This window comes from Chiloscyllium punctatum, chromosome 10 (assembly GCF_047496795.1).
Source record: "Chiloscyllium punctatum isolate Juve2018m chromosome 10, sChiPun1.3, whole genome shotgun sequence".
Lineage (NCBI taxonomy): Eukaryota > Metazoa > Chordata > Chondrichthyes > Orectolobiformes > Hemiscylliidae > Chiloscyllium > Chiloscyllium punctatum.
Window position 1 is genome coordinate 101,103,867 of NC_092748.1, and position 15,555 is coordinate 101,119,421.

Consider the following 15,555-nt stretch of genomic DNA (forward strand, 5'->3'; position numbering starts at 1 on the left):
CAGATCCTAACTACTCACTGCATGAAGATGTTTTCCCCTTGTTTCACCTCCAATTCTTTTTAATAATTACTTCAAATTGAAATCCACAGTTCATGAGCTTTCCAATGAGAACAGATTCTCCCTTCCAACCAATCTACCCCACCGTCTCTACATGACCAGAAAACTCACTTAGCCCCAAAAGTACAGCCCTCAATCGAACTGTCCACCAGAGCATGTTTTCTTTCAAATCGTCCACTGATAGATAAACTGCTTTTTTGAAAAAGTAGGCTGTAAGGTTTAAAAAATGCTCGAATCATGACACACAGATCTTATTCAACATTCAAGAGCATTATTGAGTCATAGAGATGTACAGCACGGTAACAGACCTTTTGGTCCAACTTGTCCACACCGTTTAGATATCCCAAACTAATCTAGTTCCGTTTGCCAGCATGTGGCCCACATCCCCCTAAGCCCTTCCTATTCATATACTCATCCAGATGTAGTTTAAATGTTGTAATTGTACTAGCCTCCACCACTTCCTCTGGGAGCTCATTCCATACATGCACCACCTTTTTCATAAAAAAGTTGCCCTGTAGGACCCTTTTAAATCTTTCCCCTCTCACCTTAAACCTATGCCCTCTAGTTTTGGACTCCCCTACCCTAGTCTATTCACCCTATTCATGCCCTTCATGTTTACCCACTGCATCAATTCCTGAAGCCCACACCGCTAGTTTAGGTTTTGCAATAGTCCAAGGTGAACAGACCCTGCTCAATCCTGCCTGTGTGAATCAGGCCACATGCCCTTTCCCCTACTGTCAAAAACTGCAAGACTCCTATTCCCGGGTCCCATCTGACATTATTAAACAACCACAGAGTCACAAAGACTCTGAAATCCAGCCCAGAGTCTCCCATTTGTTTTTGGTTTATTTTACATTAATCTGTATGCGTCTGTGGGGAAAATGCAGAAATTTGTCCAGTGCCCGACAATACAATTGAATGCAAGAGACATCAATGCTTTCAAAATAACACAGGCAAGAAAATAAAGACTTCAAGTACAGCAGCGAAGGGCAATGATAGAAGTCGAGAATGAGAAACAGTGCAGTGAGAGAATCGCAACATTCAGAAAACTCAGGATGGCAACAATTTGATCTGTTTCCTAATAATGACATTGCAGTAAAGCTGCTCTCGCTGAGTTTAAAATGCCTGGCTGCAAACTCTGCCAGTCAGTCTTCAGCACTGCCACAAAGTAAAAAGGCCACATTGACTTCATGCAGTTGTTAATTCAGAGCAGAGCAAAGCAGCAACATGCAGTGTTAAAAACAGTGCTTCAGCACTTCCTTGAAGCTGTCTCACTCACTCTTTCCTTTCACCCCGGAGCAGAAGAATAGTCATGGGACATACTCTCCACAGAAGAGGTAAGATAACATCCCACATCAATTTCCTTATTTTAATAAGTTGCCAGACTGTCAGTAACTTTGCTCAAATACAAACAAATGTTGGTTATTATCTATTTGCACTAACCACGGTTATGGGCCAAGTGCTAGAAAATGGGATTAGTATAGTTAGGTGATTGGTTTTGACTACCGTGGATGGGCCGAAGGGCTTTTTCCTGCACTATAGATCTCTATGACTATTGCTATCAGCTATCTCTGTTCACAATATTGGGTTCTGTGAGATAGTGAATAGATAGGAACCGAAAGCACTGCAGATACTGCAAATCAGAAACAAAACAGAAGTTACTGTAAAAGCTCAGCAGGTCTGGCAGCATCTGTATAGAGAAATCAAAGTTAATGTTTCGGGTCCACTGATCCATTCTGAAGGAGGGTCACTATACCAGAGATGTTAACTCGGATTTCTCTTCACAGATGCAGCCACACCTGCTGTGCTTTTCAGAGGATTAGGTAGGGATTGGAATGAAGTTTCAGCTGGGTAAGAATGTCTCAACTCAAGTTGGAAGTTTAACTTTAAATTCTTTACAATAGTGACAACTTGCATTAGTTGCAACAATATTAATGCATTTATTTAATTTACAAAGGGGAACAGATCTTTGAAAGATCTGTTTAGATTCCCGACAGTGTGGAAACAGGCCCTTCAGCCCAATAAGTCCACACCGACCCTCCGAACAGCATCCCACCCAAACCCATTCCCCTACATTTACCCCTGACTAATGCACCTAACACTACGGGCAATTTTGAATGGCCAATTCACCTAACCTGCACATCTTTGTGACTGTGGGAGGAAACCGGAGCACCCAGAGGAAACCCACGCAGACAGGGGAGAATGTGCAAACTCCACACAGACAGTTGCCTGAGGTGGGAAATGAACCCGGGTCCCTGGTGCTGTGAGGCAGCAGTGCTAACCACTGAGCCACCGTGCCACCCCTTCATTTTTTACTTTTGTCTTGCTGAGAAATGAGGATAGCTAGGAATATCATTGAATCGCTGCACAGCAGAAAGAGGCCATTTGGCCCATCAGATCTGCACCAACCTTCTAAACAGCATCCCACCCTATCCCTGTAAACCCACATTTACTATGGTTTACCAACCTAGCCTGCACATCTTTGGACTGTGGGAGGAAATCGAAGCACCTGGAGGAAACTCTCATAGACACAGGGAGAACGTGCAAACTCTACACAGTCGCCCAACTTGGAATCGAACCTTGGTCTCTGGCGCTGACAGGTAGCCAGTGGAGAGGTTGTAACTTATGGGCATATTTTAGGTTTCCCATTCTCAGTTAGGCCATGCCCTTACTGCAATTAGATTTTTACTGGACAGCACTGTTTTTAACAGCTTCAGAGAGATGGTGATCTGTTCCTAACACCCATTTGTTATTAGCTGTGTCAATGGGAACAGAGAGTGGAGTGTTGAACCAACTATCACACAAGTGCGAGGACTAGATGACAGATAGCACTAGAAACAACTTTGTCAGACTCCTGAATTGCAGGACTTGGAACGTGCCACCAAGGAAGAGCAACTTTACCAGTGTTTGGCTGCTTACTTTATAAGGACAGGTGGGTCAAATTGAATACACAAGAGGAAGCATTACACATGGCAACTGGAGAGAATGGGCTTGATGGATCAAAGGCCAAGCATTTGGAGATCACCATGGCTACTTAATGTTCAACTCTCTTGCAGTCAAACAAGTTAACAAAGAAAGTTTGATTCCTCATTTCCTTCTCCAGTCACTGCTGGCAACTTTCTTAATCTCAAATTATAAAGGATGAAGTTCAAGTTGTTCTTAGCTGCCAATTTACTGCTAAATGTTAAGTTTTGCCAGACCAGAAAATATCCTCAGAACAGCTCACAACAATCTGCAACCAAACCTAGTGAATTCTACCAAACCAAATGTTAAAAATACCCTTCCATCCTCTTTACTTAGAATCTCACAGCACAAAGGCCATTTGTCCCATCATATGTGTGTTGGCCTCGAGTTTGACATTTGCCCTCAACTCTGAAATTCGTTTTCTTCAAAGGCAAATAATTACAAGTACATCTCCATGCTTTCTTCACCTCTCACTGATTTTGGTTTATGTTTCGTTTCATTTCTTTTTAAATCTGTAATGAAGCTGAATCCTTACAGAAGGTAGAAAGTGAGGACTGCAGATGCTGGAGATCAGAGTCAAGAGTGTGGTGCTGGAAAAGCACAGCAGGTCAGGCAGCATCTGAGGAGCAGGTGAATCGACGTTTCAGGCATAAGCCCTTCATCAGAAATCATGATGCTGCCTGACCTGCTTTTCCAGCACCACACTCTTGACCCCTTATAGAAGGTGCCCAGATGTTTAAGACAAGGGACATAAACCCAAAGCATTAAATTCTATGGCCTCCAGCCTCCCATTGAATGGTGGCAAATCAAATGGGCTTATTGATTAAACCAAGTTGCTCACACTGTTATCGTTGACCCAGCAGACATGGAGATTATGTGATAACGTTCAAATCTATTCCAATCCAAAGTGTAGTTTAAGTAAGTGTTAGAACAAGAACAAAATTGCAAAACAGGCAGGGGAAAAACACAGAGTGGTGGTGTTGTAGGGTGGGTGTATGTGTGTTTTTTTTTACCTGGAATGAGATGTGTGTCCTATATTATGATGGGCCTATAACTCTCCAGAATATAAGAATGGAAACATATAAAATTCTTGGCAGAGGCTGTATGGGAACCTAGCTCTAGGGTAATGGTCACAGGATAAGGAGTCGGACATTTTTGCACTGAGCTGTGGAGAAATTTCTTCACTCAGAAGGTTGTGAATATTTGGAGCCCTCTACCCCTTTTGACGTTCAGTTATTGAGTATATTCAAGATTCAGCGCGATAGGTTCTCGAGCATTAAGGAATAATGGGACTCGACATGAAAGTGGAGTTGATGTAAATGTTCAGTCAGGAACGGCGTAAACACCAAGGGTTTATAACTACTCCAGCTCTGGTTTCTCATGTTCAAATCTCTCACTCACTCGCTTATACGCACACACAAAAAAGTTAATTCGGGGATTTGCGAAAGCAAGAGTGAGCACTTTCTCTCTCTCTTCATGACCAGAAAGTAAGGCATGCAGAAAACAGTCCTTCAGATTCATTCGGTTATGGTCAGTGCATCCCAAAGCCCAGCCAGACCTCATGCAACAGCAATCAGCTTAAAAGAGGAAAAACTACCACCCACCACCACTGGGAGAAACAACCGCATTCAACGGTTCCGCACTACGTCAAGCACCGGAGTTCCACCACCTTGAGCATATACAGTCCAGAGACTGAGCAGATCAGAGATGAGACAAAAATTCAGAGAAACTATTTGATTCAATTGCTTTGACTGGGAGCTGCAGACCGCAGCAAACACAGCAGCAGGCAGTGCCAAAACGGAGGCCAGCAATGCTTTTAGTGACAGGTAGGCAGACAGTGACCTTGATGAGAGCCCACTTGCTTTAAGTATCATAAAGTCAGAAGTTGCACGACACCAAGCTATAGTCCAACAGGCTTAATTAAAATCAAAAGCTTTTAGAGTGCTGCTTTCTGATGAAGGAGCAGCGCTACAAAAGCTTGTGATTGTAAATAAATCTATTGGTCCAGAACCTGCTGTCATGTGACTTCTGACCAGCCCAACACCAGCATCTCTACATGCTTAAAAATCACTAACTGCACAAAAACCAAGACAAAAAGGGGCTGTGGAACCTCATTGTTACCGACTCTTAGATGTTAACATTGCTGCTGTCTTCAGGGGTTATCTTTTTCAGATGGGACTTCTTCCACTGAGATTAATGGTGCTTCCACAGAAGGGGAGCTAGTAACACAGAGGTTCCATGTATTTGTCTGCCTTCAGGCCATTCCTCCAAAACCACTTCTTTGAACCAGGATTCATCTTCCCCAAGGAGACAGTGAGGACTGCAGATGCTGGAGGTCAGAATTTAGAGTGTGTTGCTGGAAAAGCACAGCAGGTCAGGCAGCATCCGAGGAGCAGGAAAATCGACATTTCAGGGCTTCTGCCTGAAACATCGATTTTCCTGCTCCTTGGATGCTGCCTGACCTGCTGTGTTTTTCCAGCAACACACACTCAACTTCATCTTCCCCAAGCCTTGCTGAAGACCTGCAAACGGCTTTCCCGTTGACATTTCACAACAGGCTTGGTTATTGTTTTAATTACTGATAACAGAGACCAAGCTCTGTTATGCATTTGAATGGTGGACAGATGGACTTGTCTAGTCAGGTTCAGATAGACAGTCTGGTCCTGCGAAGGGAGGACTTTCCAGCCCTGAGCTCTGGGGGTTAGGAAACAATCAATTCAGCCCATATTGGTTTTTGGACTGGTCTGGTACACATTTACCCAGTAAGAGCTTCCACTGTATAACAAAAGCCTTACCTCACAGAAGCATTTCTGATGCAAACATTTTTGTATTTGAAGGTCTTTGTTGGTAAAGACAACTTTCAAAGTGATGTTCCTTCTCAGTAAAAGAGCATTCAATTTGGAAAAGGAAAGCATTTCTGTAGCTGAGATTATGGACTGCCCGGACTTGCAGTCACAAAGGAAATTGGTTTGAATTGTTTCAATATGTACAATTTGCATGGAAAAGAACTCCTTGTGCTGATGATGGGGGTGATGGGGAAAAAGGGGGGATTTGAAAGCTTTTTGAAAAATAAAAACAAAACATTGAACTTGCAGGGATCTTGGGAATTCACTGCCATCGTCAACATTAGAAATCTGCGACTTGCAAATTCTAGATGACAAAAGTACCATTAATAACCTGCCACATCAATGTAAGGTGATACAAGGTTTCTTCATTCTTCAAAGCAATGCACTAGCCATTTGGGTTCAAATTTTTTGCTAGCCATTGAAGATGACACTCACCAATATGAAACATTATATTTGACTGTTGAATTTCTAGTACGCCACAAAGACGCAATGAAAATTGTCAATCGTAAATCACATTCACAAAGTTTGTACAGTGAAATCATTGCCTTACATTGTCCTAAAAGTTATACAATCACATTACTTTGGTTAACGCCTATTAAGGGCCAATCACTCTTACCTCCTCTTCTCAGATTGGTTGAGGCGTGGGCTTCTGGGAAGGTTCTCTATTTCAATCGGTCCAGCAGCACTGGGTAACGATGCTGCAACAGGAATGGCTGATCTCACCACCGCAGTCTTCAGAGAGAAAAGTGAAAGCAATTGACTACATGCAACATAGGACCAAACTACAAACACACTAGGGAAGTATGCTCCAGGCCACGTGACACAGAGGTCAGAGGCACAACTGGAAACGCATGAGGATGGTCCCCAAAGCATTCCCACTCTCAGGAAACTTTACCAGGGATTCCCACCAGTGAGACGCCAGTTAAGGTTAAGTACCCACTGAGGTACAATGTTACAGCATTATCAGAAATTTCCAACCTGCAGAGAGGCACCTTGACAGCTGAAGAGGCATGGAGACAGATGTTCCTTGTGGATCTAAGGCCACAAATGTGGTCTCACTCAATCCAGCGGAGCTCCAGGGTCCTGGCCCAGCTGAGAGTTGTTGCTGCCTGTACTCTGTGCCAGCCAATGACACCGCACTCACATGGAGGTGCCCGCACAGGTGCCTGCCTACCTACCTCAGCAGTGACCATCTCCTCCTCCTCCTCTGACCAGCTGGTGCTACTACCGGGCTGGCAGCCATGGGAGCCCACAGACCTTGCCCAACAGGATGCCAAGCAGACAGGCACCTCTTGGAGGCCACCACCTGGATGCTTGTGCTGTTGATCTCAGTGCAGGGCTCCAAGACCCCATTTGCTCCTATAGCCTTCAGAAGAATTCAGCCTTTCCTTTTCACAGTGTAACAACACAACTCACCCCAGCCAATACTTGTGCCCTAATATGCTCAGCTATTTCCACAGGCGTTCAAAGTTATTTTCAAAATTATAGCTTCCCATCATGCCACAACATTTCAAAAAGGCTTCAAGAATATTTGCCAAGTCATCCTGGGGTTATTTTGCATCAGTGTCCAACATAGGACTAAAACTTTGTGCTCATTTACAATGAGAGAATGAAGTACAAATCGGCCTTGATTTAACTGAATGGCACTATCGAGGAAGCACTGCCCAAGGTGGGCTATGCGGAGATTGAACTGTTGATTTGATTTGATTTGTTATTGTCACATGTATCGAAGTGCAGTGAAAAGCTTTGCTTTTTGTGCTGTACAGAAACAAAGATCATAGGGTGATAGAACAGAGCGAGGAATCCAAAGTTGCAACTACAAAGGTGGTGCACAAGAAGCAAGTTTAACACCAGATTTGAAATTTGAGATGTCCATCTGTTATTTGGGTGGAACTGAGAAATAAGAAAGGGATGACCATCTTACTGGGATTGTACAATAGACCGCCCTATAGTCAGCAGAAAATTGAGAAGCAAATTTGTAAGGAGATCCCCATCATCTGTGATAATAACAGGGTGAGTATGATAGGGGATTTTAAATTTCCCAAACATCAACTGGGACTGCCATAGTGTTAAGGGCTTGGATGGAGAGGAATTTGTTAACTGTGCACAAGAAAATTCTCTGATTCAATATGTGAATGTACAGACTAGAAATGGTGCAAAACCTGACCTACCCATGGGAAATAAGGCTGAGATGCCAGTGAGGGAACTAGTGACCATATTTCTACTAGTTTTAAATTAGCAATGGAAAAGGATAGACTGGACCTAAAAGTTAAATTTTACAATGGAGAAAGGCCAATTTTGACAGTAAGAGGCAAGAACTTTCAAAAGTCAATTGGGGGTCGATGTTCACATGTAAAGGGCCTGCTGGGAAATGGGAAGCATTTAAAAATGGGATAATGAGAGTCCAGAGACAGTTTGTTCCTGTTAGGGTGAAGGGCAGGGCTGATAAGTGAGGGGAATCCTGGATGACTAGAGAAATTGAGGTTTTATTCAGAAAGAAAGAAAGAAGCATATATCAGGTATAGACACCAGGGAATGAGTGAATCCTGAGGAGAGTATGAAACAGTAGGAATATACTTACGAGGAAAATCTGGAGGGCAAAAAAGACATGAAATAGCTTTAGCAAATAGGGTGAAGGAGAATCCAAGAGGATTCTACAAATACATTAAGTGCAAAAGGGTAATTCGTGAGGGATTAGAAAGACCATCGATGTGTGGAACTGCAGGAGATGGGCGAGATACTAAAATGAATATTTTGCATCAGTATTACTGTGGAGAACAAGATGGAAGATACAGAATGTGGGGAAATAAATAGCAACATCTTGTCATCCAGCAAAGGTGCTGGATGTCTTAAAACGCATAAAGGTAGATAAATCCTTGGGACCTGCTCAGGTGTACCTGGGAACTCTGTGGGAAGTGACTGTTGGGCTCCTTGTTGAGATATTTGTATCACTGATAGCCACAGGTGAAGTGCCAGAAGGCTAGAGGTTGGCTAATATTGTGCCAATATTTAAGAAAGGTAATAAGAAAAAAGCCAGGTAACTATAGACCGGTGAGCCTGACATTAGTGGTGGGCAAGTTGTTGGAGGGAATCTTGAGGGACAGATATCTACTCGAGAAGGACTGATTAGGAATAGTAAACATGGCTTTGTGCGTGGGAGATCATATTGCACAAACCTGATAGAGTTTTTGGAAGAAGTAACGAAGAGGATTGATGATAGCAGAGCAGTGGATGTGATCTATATGGCTTTCAGTAAGGCGTTCGTGGTATTCTAGTTAGCAAGGTTAGATCACATGGAGTAAAGGGAGAACTAGCTATTTGGATACAAGACTGGCTCAAAAGGTAGAAGACAGAGGGTGGTGGTGGAGGGTTGCCTTTCAGATGGGAGGCCTGCGACTAGTGGAGTGCCACAAGGATCGGTGCTGGGTCCACTACTTTTCATCATTTATATAAATGATTCGGATGTGAACATCGGAGATATCGTGAGTATGTTTGCAGATGACACTAAAATTGGAGGTGTAGTGAACAGCAACGAAGATTACCTTTGGGTACAAAAGGATCTTGACCAAATGGGCCAATGGGCAGAGGAGTGGCAGATGGAGTTTAATTCTGCTAAATGCAAGGTGCTGCATTTTGGAAAGGCAAATCAGCGCAGGAATTACACACTTAATGGTAAGGTCCTGCAAAGTGTTGCTGAACATAAAGACCTTGGAGTCCAGGTTCATAGTTCTTTGAAAGGTGAGCATAGATAGATAGGATAGTGAAGAAGGCATTTAGTATGCTTGCCTTTATTGGTCAGAGCATTGAGTATAGGAGGTGGGAGGTCATGCTGCAGCTGTACAGGATATTGGTTAGGCCACTTTTGGAATATTGTGTGCAATTCTGGTCTCCCTCCTATACAAAGGATGTTGTAAAACTTGAAAGGGTTCAGGAAAGATTTACAAGGATGTTGCCAGGGTTGGAGGATTTGAGCTATAAGGAGAGGCTGAATAGGCTGGGGCTTTTTTTCCTGAAGCGCCAGAGGCTGAGGGGTGACTTTACTGAGATTTATAAAATCATGTGAGTGCCTGGTTAGGATGAATACTTAATGTCTTTTCTCTGGGTTAGGGAGTCCAAAACTAGAGGGCATAGGTTTATGTTGAGAGGGTAAAAGATATAAAAGGGACCTAAGGGACAACCTTTTTACGCAGAGGGTGGTGCATGTATGGAATGAGCTGCCAGTGGAAGTGGTGAAGGCTGGTACAATTATGACATTTAAAAGGCATCTGGATGGGTATAAATGCCAGCAAATTGGACAAGATTTATTTTGGATGTCTGACTGACATGGTCGAGTTGGATCTGTTTCCGTGCTGTATGTCTCGATGACTCTCTGACAGCAGGGGAGAAGCTGTTCTTAAAACTTGTTGATGTGTTTGTTTAACCTTTTGTATCTTTTACCTGAAGGAAGAGGTCAGAAGTGATCGCAACCACGGTGAGAGGGGTCTTTGATTATGGTGGCTAACTTCTAAGGCACCAAGAAATGTAGATGGAGTGAATGGATGGAAGGTTGGCTTATGTGTATATTTTGGGACATTGATTAGATCGACTGTTTTATTCTGACATGTCAAAGCAATGTCCACATCATTAATCTACTGCAAACTGAGTCTGCACTTTGAATTTCCCAAGAGTAAATTGAATGTTTACTCACAAACAAAACACTGCAGGCCTCCAGGAAGCAGCAGAGGAGTACAACTTCTGGATAGCATTTTTAGAGCTGGCCTAGGGATGAGGGGCTGAACCACCTCCGGAACAGTGTAATTCAACTAATACAGAGAGTCTGTCACTGCCACTGGATACTGAAGCTGAGAGACCGTCATCTAGTAATTAAGCACAAATCAGACAGAGACCCACTCTCTCATTTTCAAAGGTTTCTGCTATCGCTTCCATTAAAGACAGTTACAAAAGAATTTAATATTTCCCTAGAGGTATGCAGTTGTCTGTGTTCCAGGGCCAACAACAAGACAGTGCATGATGTGCTATAGCCTCAGAGATCAAGGTAAACGGTGATAGAGATGGAGCCAGATGCACAACAATAACAGGCACGTACCTGGGAAGCAGGTTTCTGGTTTGAAGCATTAATAGGAGAACTGGTTCAAAAAGACAACAGAGAAAAGAATCATCTCATTATTGTTTGAAATAAAAAGCAAGTGATAAAATAGCATTTTAATATGACTGTAGCCTTTTAGTATATTGTGCACCAAATGCTTCAAACTTCTTGTTTTTCTTTTGTAGTGATCTCAATGGTTTAAAACAATCATTTTGCTACATTAAGACAGTGGTAACCATGACTATTACAACAATTAAACCCAAATTCAACAAATCATAATTATAGAATCATAAATCTACAGTATGGAAGCAGGCTATTCAGCCCATCGAGACCACATCAATCCTCTGAAGAGCATAGGAGAAAGTGCAGATGTTGGAGATCAGAGTAGAGGGTGGGGTGCTGGAAAAGCACAGCAGGTCAGGCAGCATTCAAGGAGCAGGAAAATTGACGTTTTGGGCAAGAGCCCTTCATCAGGAATGAGGGGCTGAAGAGCATGCCAACCAGACCAACCCCCGCTACCCCATCCCTGTAACCCTGCATTTCCCTTGGCTAATCCACGTAACTTGCACATCTTTGTTCTGTGGGAGGAAATGGATGTATGTGGAGGAAACCCACACAGACAAAAGGAAGAATGTGCACAGTCGTCTGGGGGTGGAACTAAATCCGGGTCCCTGGAACTCAGACACTGTGAGCCATCTTGCTAGTCAGTGGCAATAGATCCATATCCTGAGTATTGTGTTTAAAGCCAGTAGAATGACAGCCTCCACATCATCGTTCAGGCTGGCTTGGCATCTGCCTTGCAAAGGACCCCCTGAAAAGGTTCAATGGGATCTTTCTTACCACATGTTAGAGGAATAATATCTCTTCTGATCAAACATCCTACAGCCTTTAGGACTCAACATTGAGCTTAGCAGTTACAGAGCATGAATACTTCGTTCCTTGTCTATAACTTACCCTCACACGCCCAGAGCTTGTCTCAAAATGTGCTGCTTTCGGTGCAACCAATCCATTTTGAATTACTTACTAACCCTTTATCACTTATCTAGCTCCTCTACTTCCCTGTCCTACTATCAACAATCCCTTTGTTTGCCTGCCCTTTTCCCTTGGTCTCTTTGGACTTCCTCTCACCACCGAGCCCCACCCCCCCTCCACCCCTTCACCCTCCATCATCAGCATAAATACCACTATTTCCTAGTTGCTTCTGGTGCTGAAGTGGTGTCATTGGACACAAAATGCTAACTCTATTCTCTCTTTGCAGATGCAGCCAGATTTGCTCCATTTCTCCAGTACTTTCTGTTTCTGTTTGTTTCAGATCTCCAGCAGCAGCAGTTCTAGGTTTTATTCCACTCAGGGTCCTGACTATCGCAGGACCTTGCGACATTAACTAGGTAAAAACAAGGACTGCAGATGCTGGAGACCAGAGTCTAGATTAGAGTTGTTTCGGGCTTTTGCCCGAAACGTCGATTTTCCTGCTCCTTGAATGCTGCCCGACCTGTTGTGCTTTTCCAGCACCGCTCTAATCTAGACATCGTGACATTGTATTGCTGTTTCACAGTCTTAACACTGCACTTGTGCAGGGGCTACACACTAGAGTTCAGAAGAGTAAAATAAAAGTTTGGAATTCTATTTTCAACCAACTTGCTATGAATTCACATCCCCATCTAGTTGCATTTAGTTAGCTCAGAATGGGAGGTCCCTTTAAAAGCAGCACTTCAGCATAAATGCACTGAGTACTAAACAGGAGGAATTACTTCAGCACTGTGATAAATGAGAACAAATTGTATTCAGCAGGAGGAGGGGGAGTGGTTTATCCTCCTCCACAGGCAAACTAGGAAAACAAATGATGGATTTAAAGAGGCATGGAGCTTTCTAGATTAACAGTAGCACAAAAAAAGTCTTGCCAGACCTTCAAGCAAGCACAATGAAACCACAGCATCGTAATATTTACCCTCTTAGAATCATGGAATTATACAGTACAGTAAAGGCATTTTAGCCAATCACGTCCTATACCATCCAAAATACACCACTCCTTGCTCTAGTGCCTCAGCCCTAAATGCTTGGACACTTTAAGTGCTCAGGTGAAACAACATTTCTGGAGATCCCCTCTAAACCGGCCTTTCACTTTAAAGAAGTATGCCTCTTGTTCTTGATCCTCTGGCTAGGGGGAAGAGTTGCTTTCTATTGATCCTGTCCATGCCCTCTATAATCTTATTATACTTCAATCAGGTCCCTCCTCAACCTTCTCCGCTCCAGAAAAAAACAACCCGAGCTTGTCCAGCTTCTCCTCATTGCTGAAATGCTCCATCCCAGCCAACATCCCGGTGAATCTCCTTCATAATTCCTCCAGTGCAATTACATCCTTCCAGAAGTTCACTAACAAGTACTCTAACTTGTTTTAAACAAGTACATGAGTAGAATCTACTACACAGGACAGCAATGCTCACATGGAATATACAAGACAATCAGAAGATCCTTTTGAATCTCTACAACATTAGTTTTTCATGAGAATTGTGAGGTATGAAAGCCAGCAAGTCCACTTAATATAACATACACAGCAATTAGAAGTAATATAAACTGATATACATTCAAGTAAAGTTCTTCTCTTCAGACAAAACCAATTCTTTCATGCTTCAGAAAGGCCACAGAATCAGGAAACACACTCGACAATACAAATTTATTTACCCTCTTGTGGATTCAATCCAGTTAGCGAAATGCGATTTCAATCTGCACCTACCTGCTCCACCACCAAGAGTGTCCACTCCCTCCCAGCTGTGTAATTATATCCGGACTCTGGCCTTGCTTCAGATCATCATCTGCTGAACTCCTCACAATACCCACTCGCACTGACTATTTTGATAGCAACCACCACCCCCTCACGCCCTCTTATCTTCCACCTTCTACTTAAAAAGAGTCATAGGAAAGGGAGAGCATGACTCTCAAATGTGCACCAAGTGCTATTCACCCAAGACTCACGTTCACTCAACTTGCATTGACCAGCAGGCTTCAAATGTTCCAATTTTAAAATTCTCACCCTGGTTTTCACAAATCCCTCCGCAGCCTCACTTATCTCTTCCTCAGTAAGTTACAAACTGTTTCGATTCTGAAGAATCTGCATTTTTAATCACGTCTCCACTGGGGATGACTTCATTTCCCAAGGACCTCGTCTCTGTGAACTTCAGCACTCATTTCTCCTTTAAAACATTTTCTTAATTCCTTACAACCTGTCTCTTGGATCCAAACTTAGTTCACCTGCCCCAATATATTCTTACATGGCTTGCCGTCCATCTTTGTTTGATAAAACTCGAAGAAGCATCTTGTGACATTTTACAATGTCAAATGACAATATAGTTTGGATGTAGGTTCGCTTGCTGAGCTGAAAGGTTCATTTCCAGATGTTTCGTCACCCTACTAGGTAACATCTTTAGTGGGCCTCAGGTGAAGCACTGCTGAAAATTCCTGCTTCGCCTGAGGCCCACTGAAGACGTTACCTAGTAGGGTGATGAAACGTCTGGAAATGAACCTACCAGCTCAGCGAGCAAACCTACATCCAAAACCTCAACCTGAGCTACAAATCTTCTCAAAACTCGCTATGACAATACATAATGCAAATTGTTGTTGCTGGGTTAACAATCCTAGATAATGGCACTGGAATTGGCGTTGGTATATTGGACTCAAAATTACTATTTGTGGGTACCAGTGCAACTCACCAGTTACAATTCGGAATCAATGTTGTCATGTGTGCCCATGATTGCTTGCCATGGACAGAACCAGAATTCGCTATAATGACCTCCAAGCTGAACAGCTTGCTAACATTGATTGTCAACGCTCATGAGCAGCAACAATCATATTCATGTTATTCTTATGGAGTTCATACAGCAAAGAAATAATCTTACTTGTATCATATTGAATGCCAGAGACCATTAAAATTACAATAAAAGTAATACAAAACTATACTCTTGTCCTCTAGTTAAAAAAAAGAACATGTTGGAAATACTGCACAGCATTTCCAGCATTTTGTGGTTTTATTTCAGATTTCCCAACATTTGCACCATTTTGCTCTTGATTTGTAGATTTTCCATGTGGTCTGCAAAAACAATAAATTAAAATCTTTTCAATAGATTCCACCTGGTCAGTGACTCTCAGTCACCTTTTGGCTTGAATTCAGAAAGACATTCACTTACCTTGTTTCCAAGTTTCTGTTGAAAGGATTCGCTGCAAGATTACATGAACAACAGCAATCAGTAGCTTTCCAGCAACAGTAATATTCAACACATGATTTTGGTACAGAAGGATAATACATACAGCAATCCAAAGTCAGTTTGAAACTAATATAAATATATATAACTGTGTATTCAGTTCAAACCATAGCCCACCGAGTTTAAAATGCTGCTATAAATGCTGAAATTGCATACCCACTGCCCTCAAACACCAACAATAGTACATCTGACTCAAAATAAGAGGTCTTGCCAACCCATTTACGTCCAACCTCCCTGAAGTAAACGCCTTCACATAGTGTGTGCAAGGTCAGTGATTTTTATACTTTCCCAATAGCTCATCTTGCAACACTAGAACAGTCAACGACTAACCTCTACACACACAAAA

General features: G+C 42.7%; 1 protein-coding gene across 5 annotated transcripts in view; it reads right to left on the minus strand.

Moving 5' to 3' along the window:
• epb41l5 (erythrocyte membrane protein band 4.1 like 5) overlaps window positions 1–15,555 on the minus strand; it is a 166,571-nt gene that overhangs the window by 47,134 nt on the left and 103,882 nt on the right. For all 5 annotated transcript variants that reach the window (XM_072579887.1, XM_072579886.1, XM_072579884.1 and 2 more), the window contains exons 13-15: window positions 15,135–15,165; window positions 10,954–10,993; window positions 6,484–6,599 (exon numbers count right to left, since the gene is read on the minus strand). In XM_072579887.1, coding sequence (XP_072435988.1) covers window positions 6,484–6,599; window positions 10,954–10,993; window positions 15,135–15,165 — 187 coding nt within the window. The remainder of the gene's footprint in view (window positions 1–6,483; window positions 6,600–10,953; window positions 10,994–15,134; window positions 15,166–15,555) is intronic.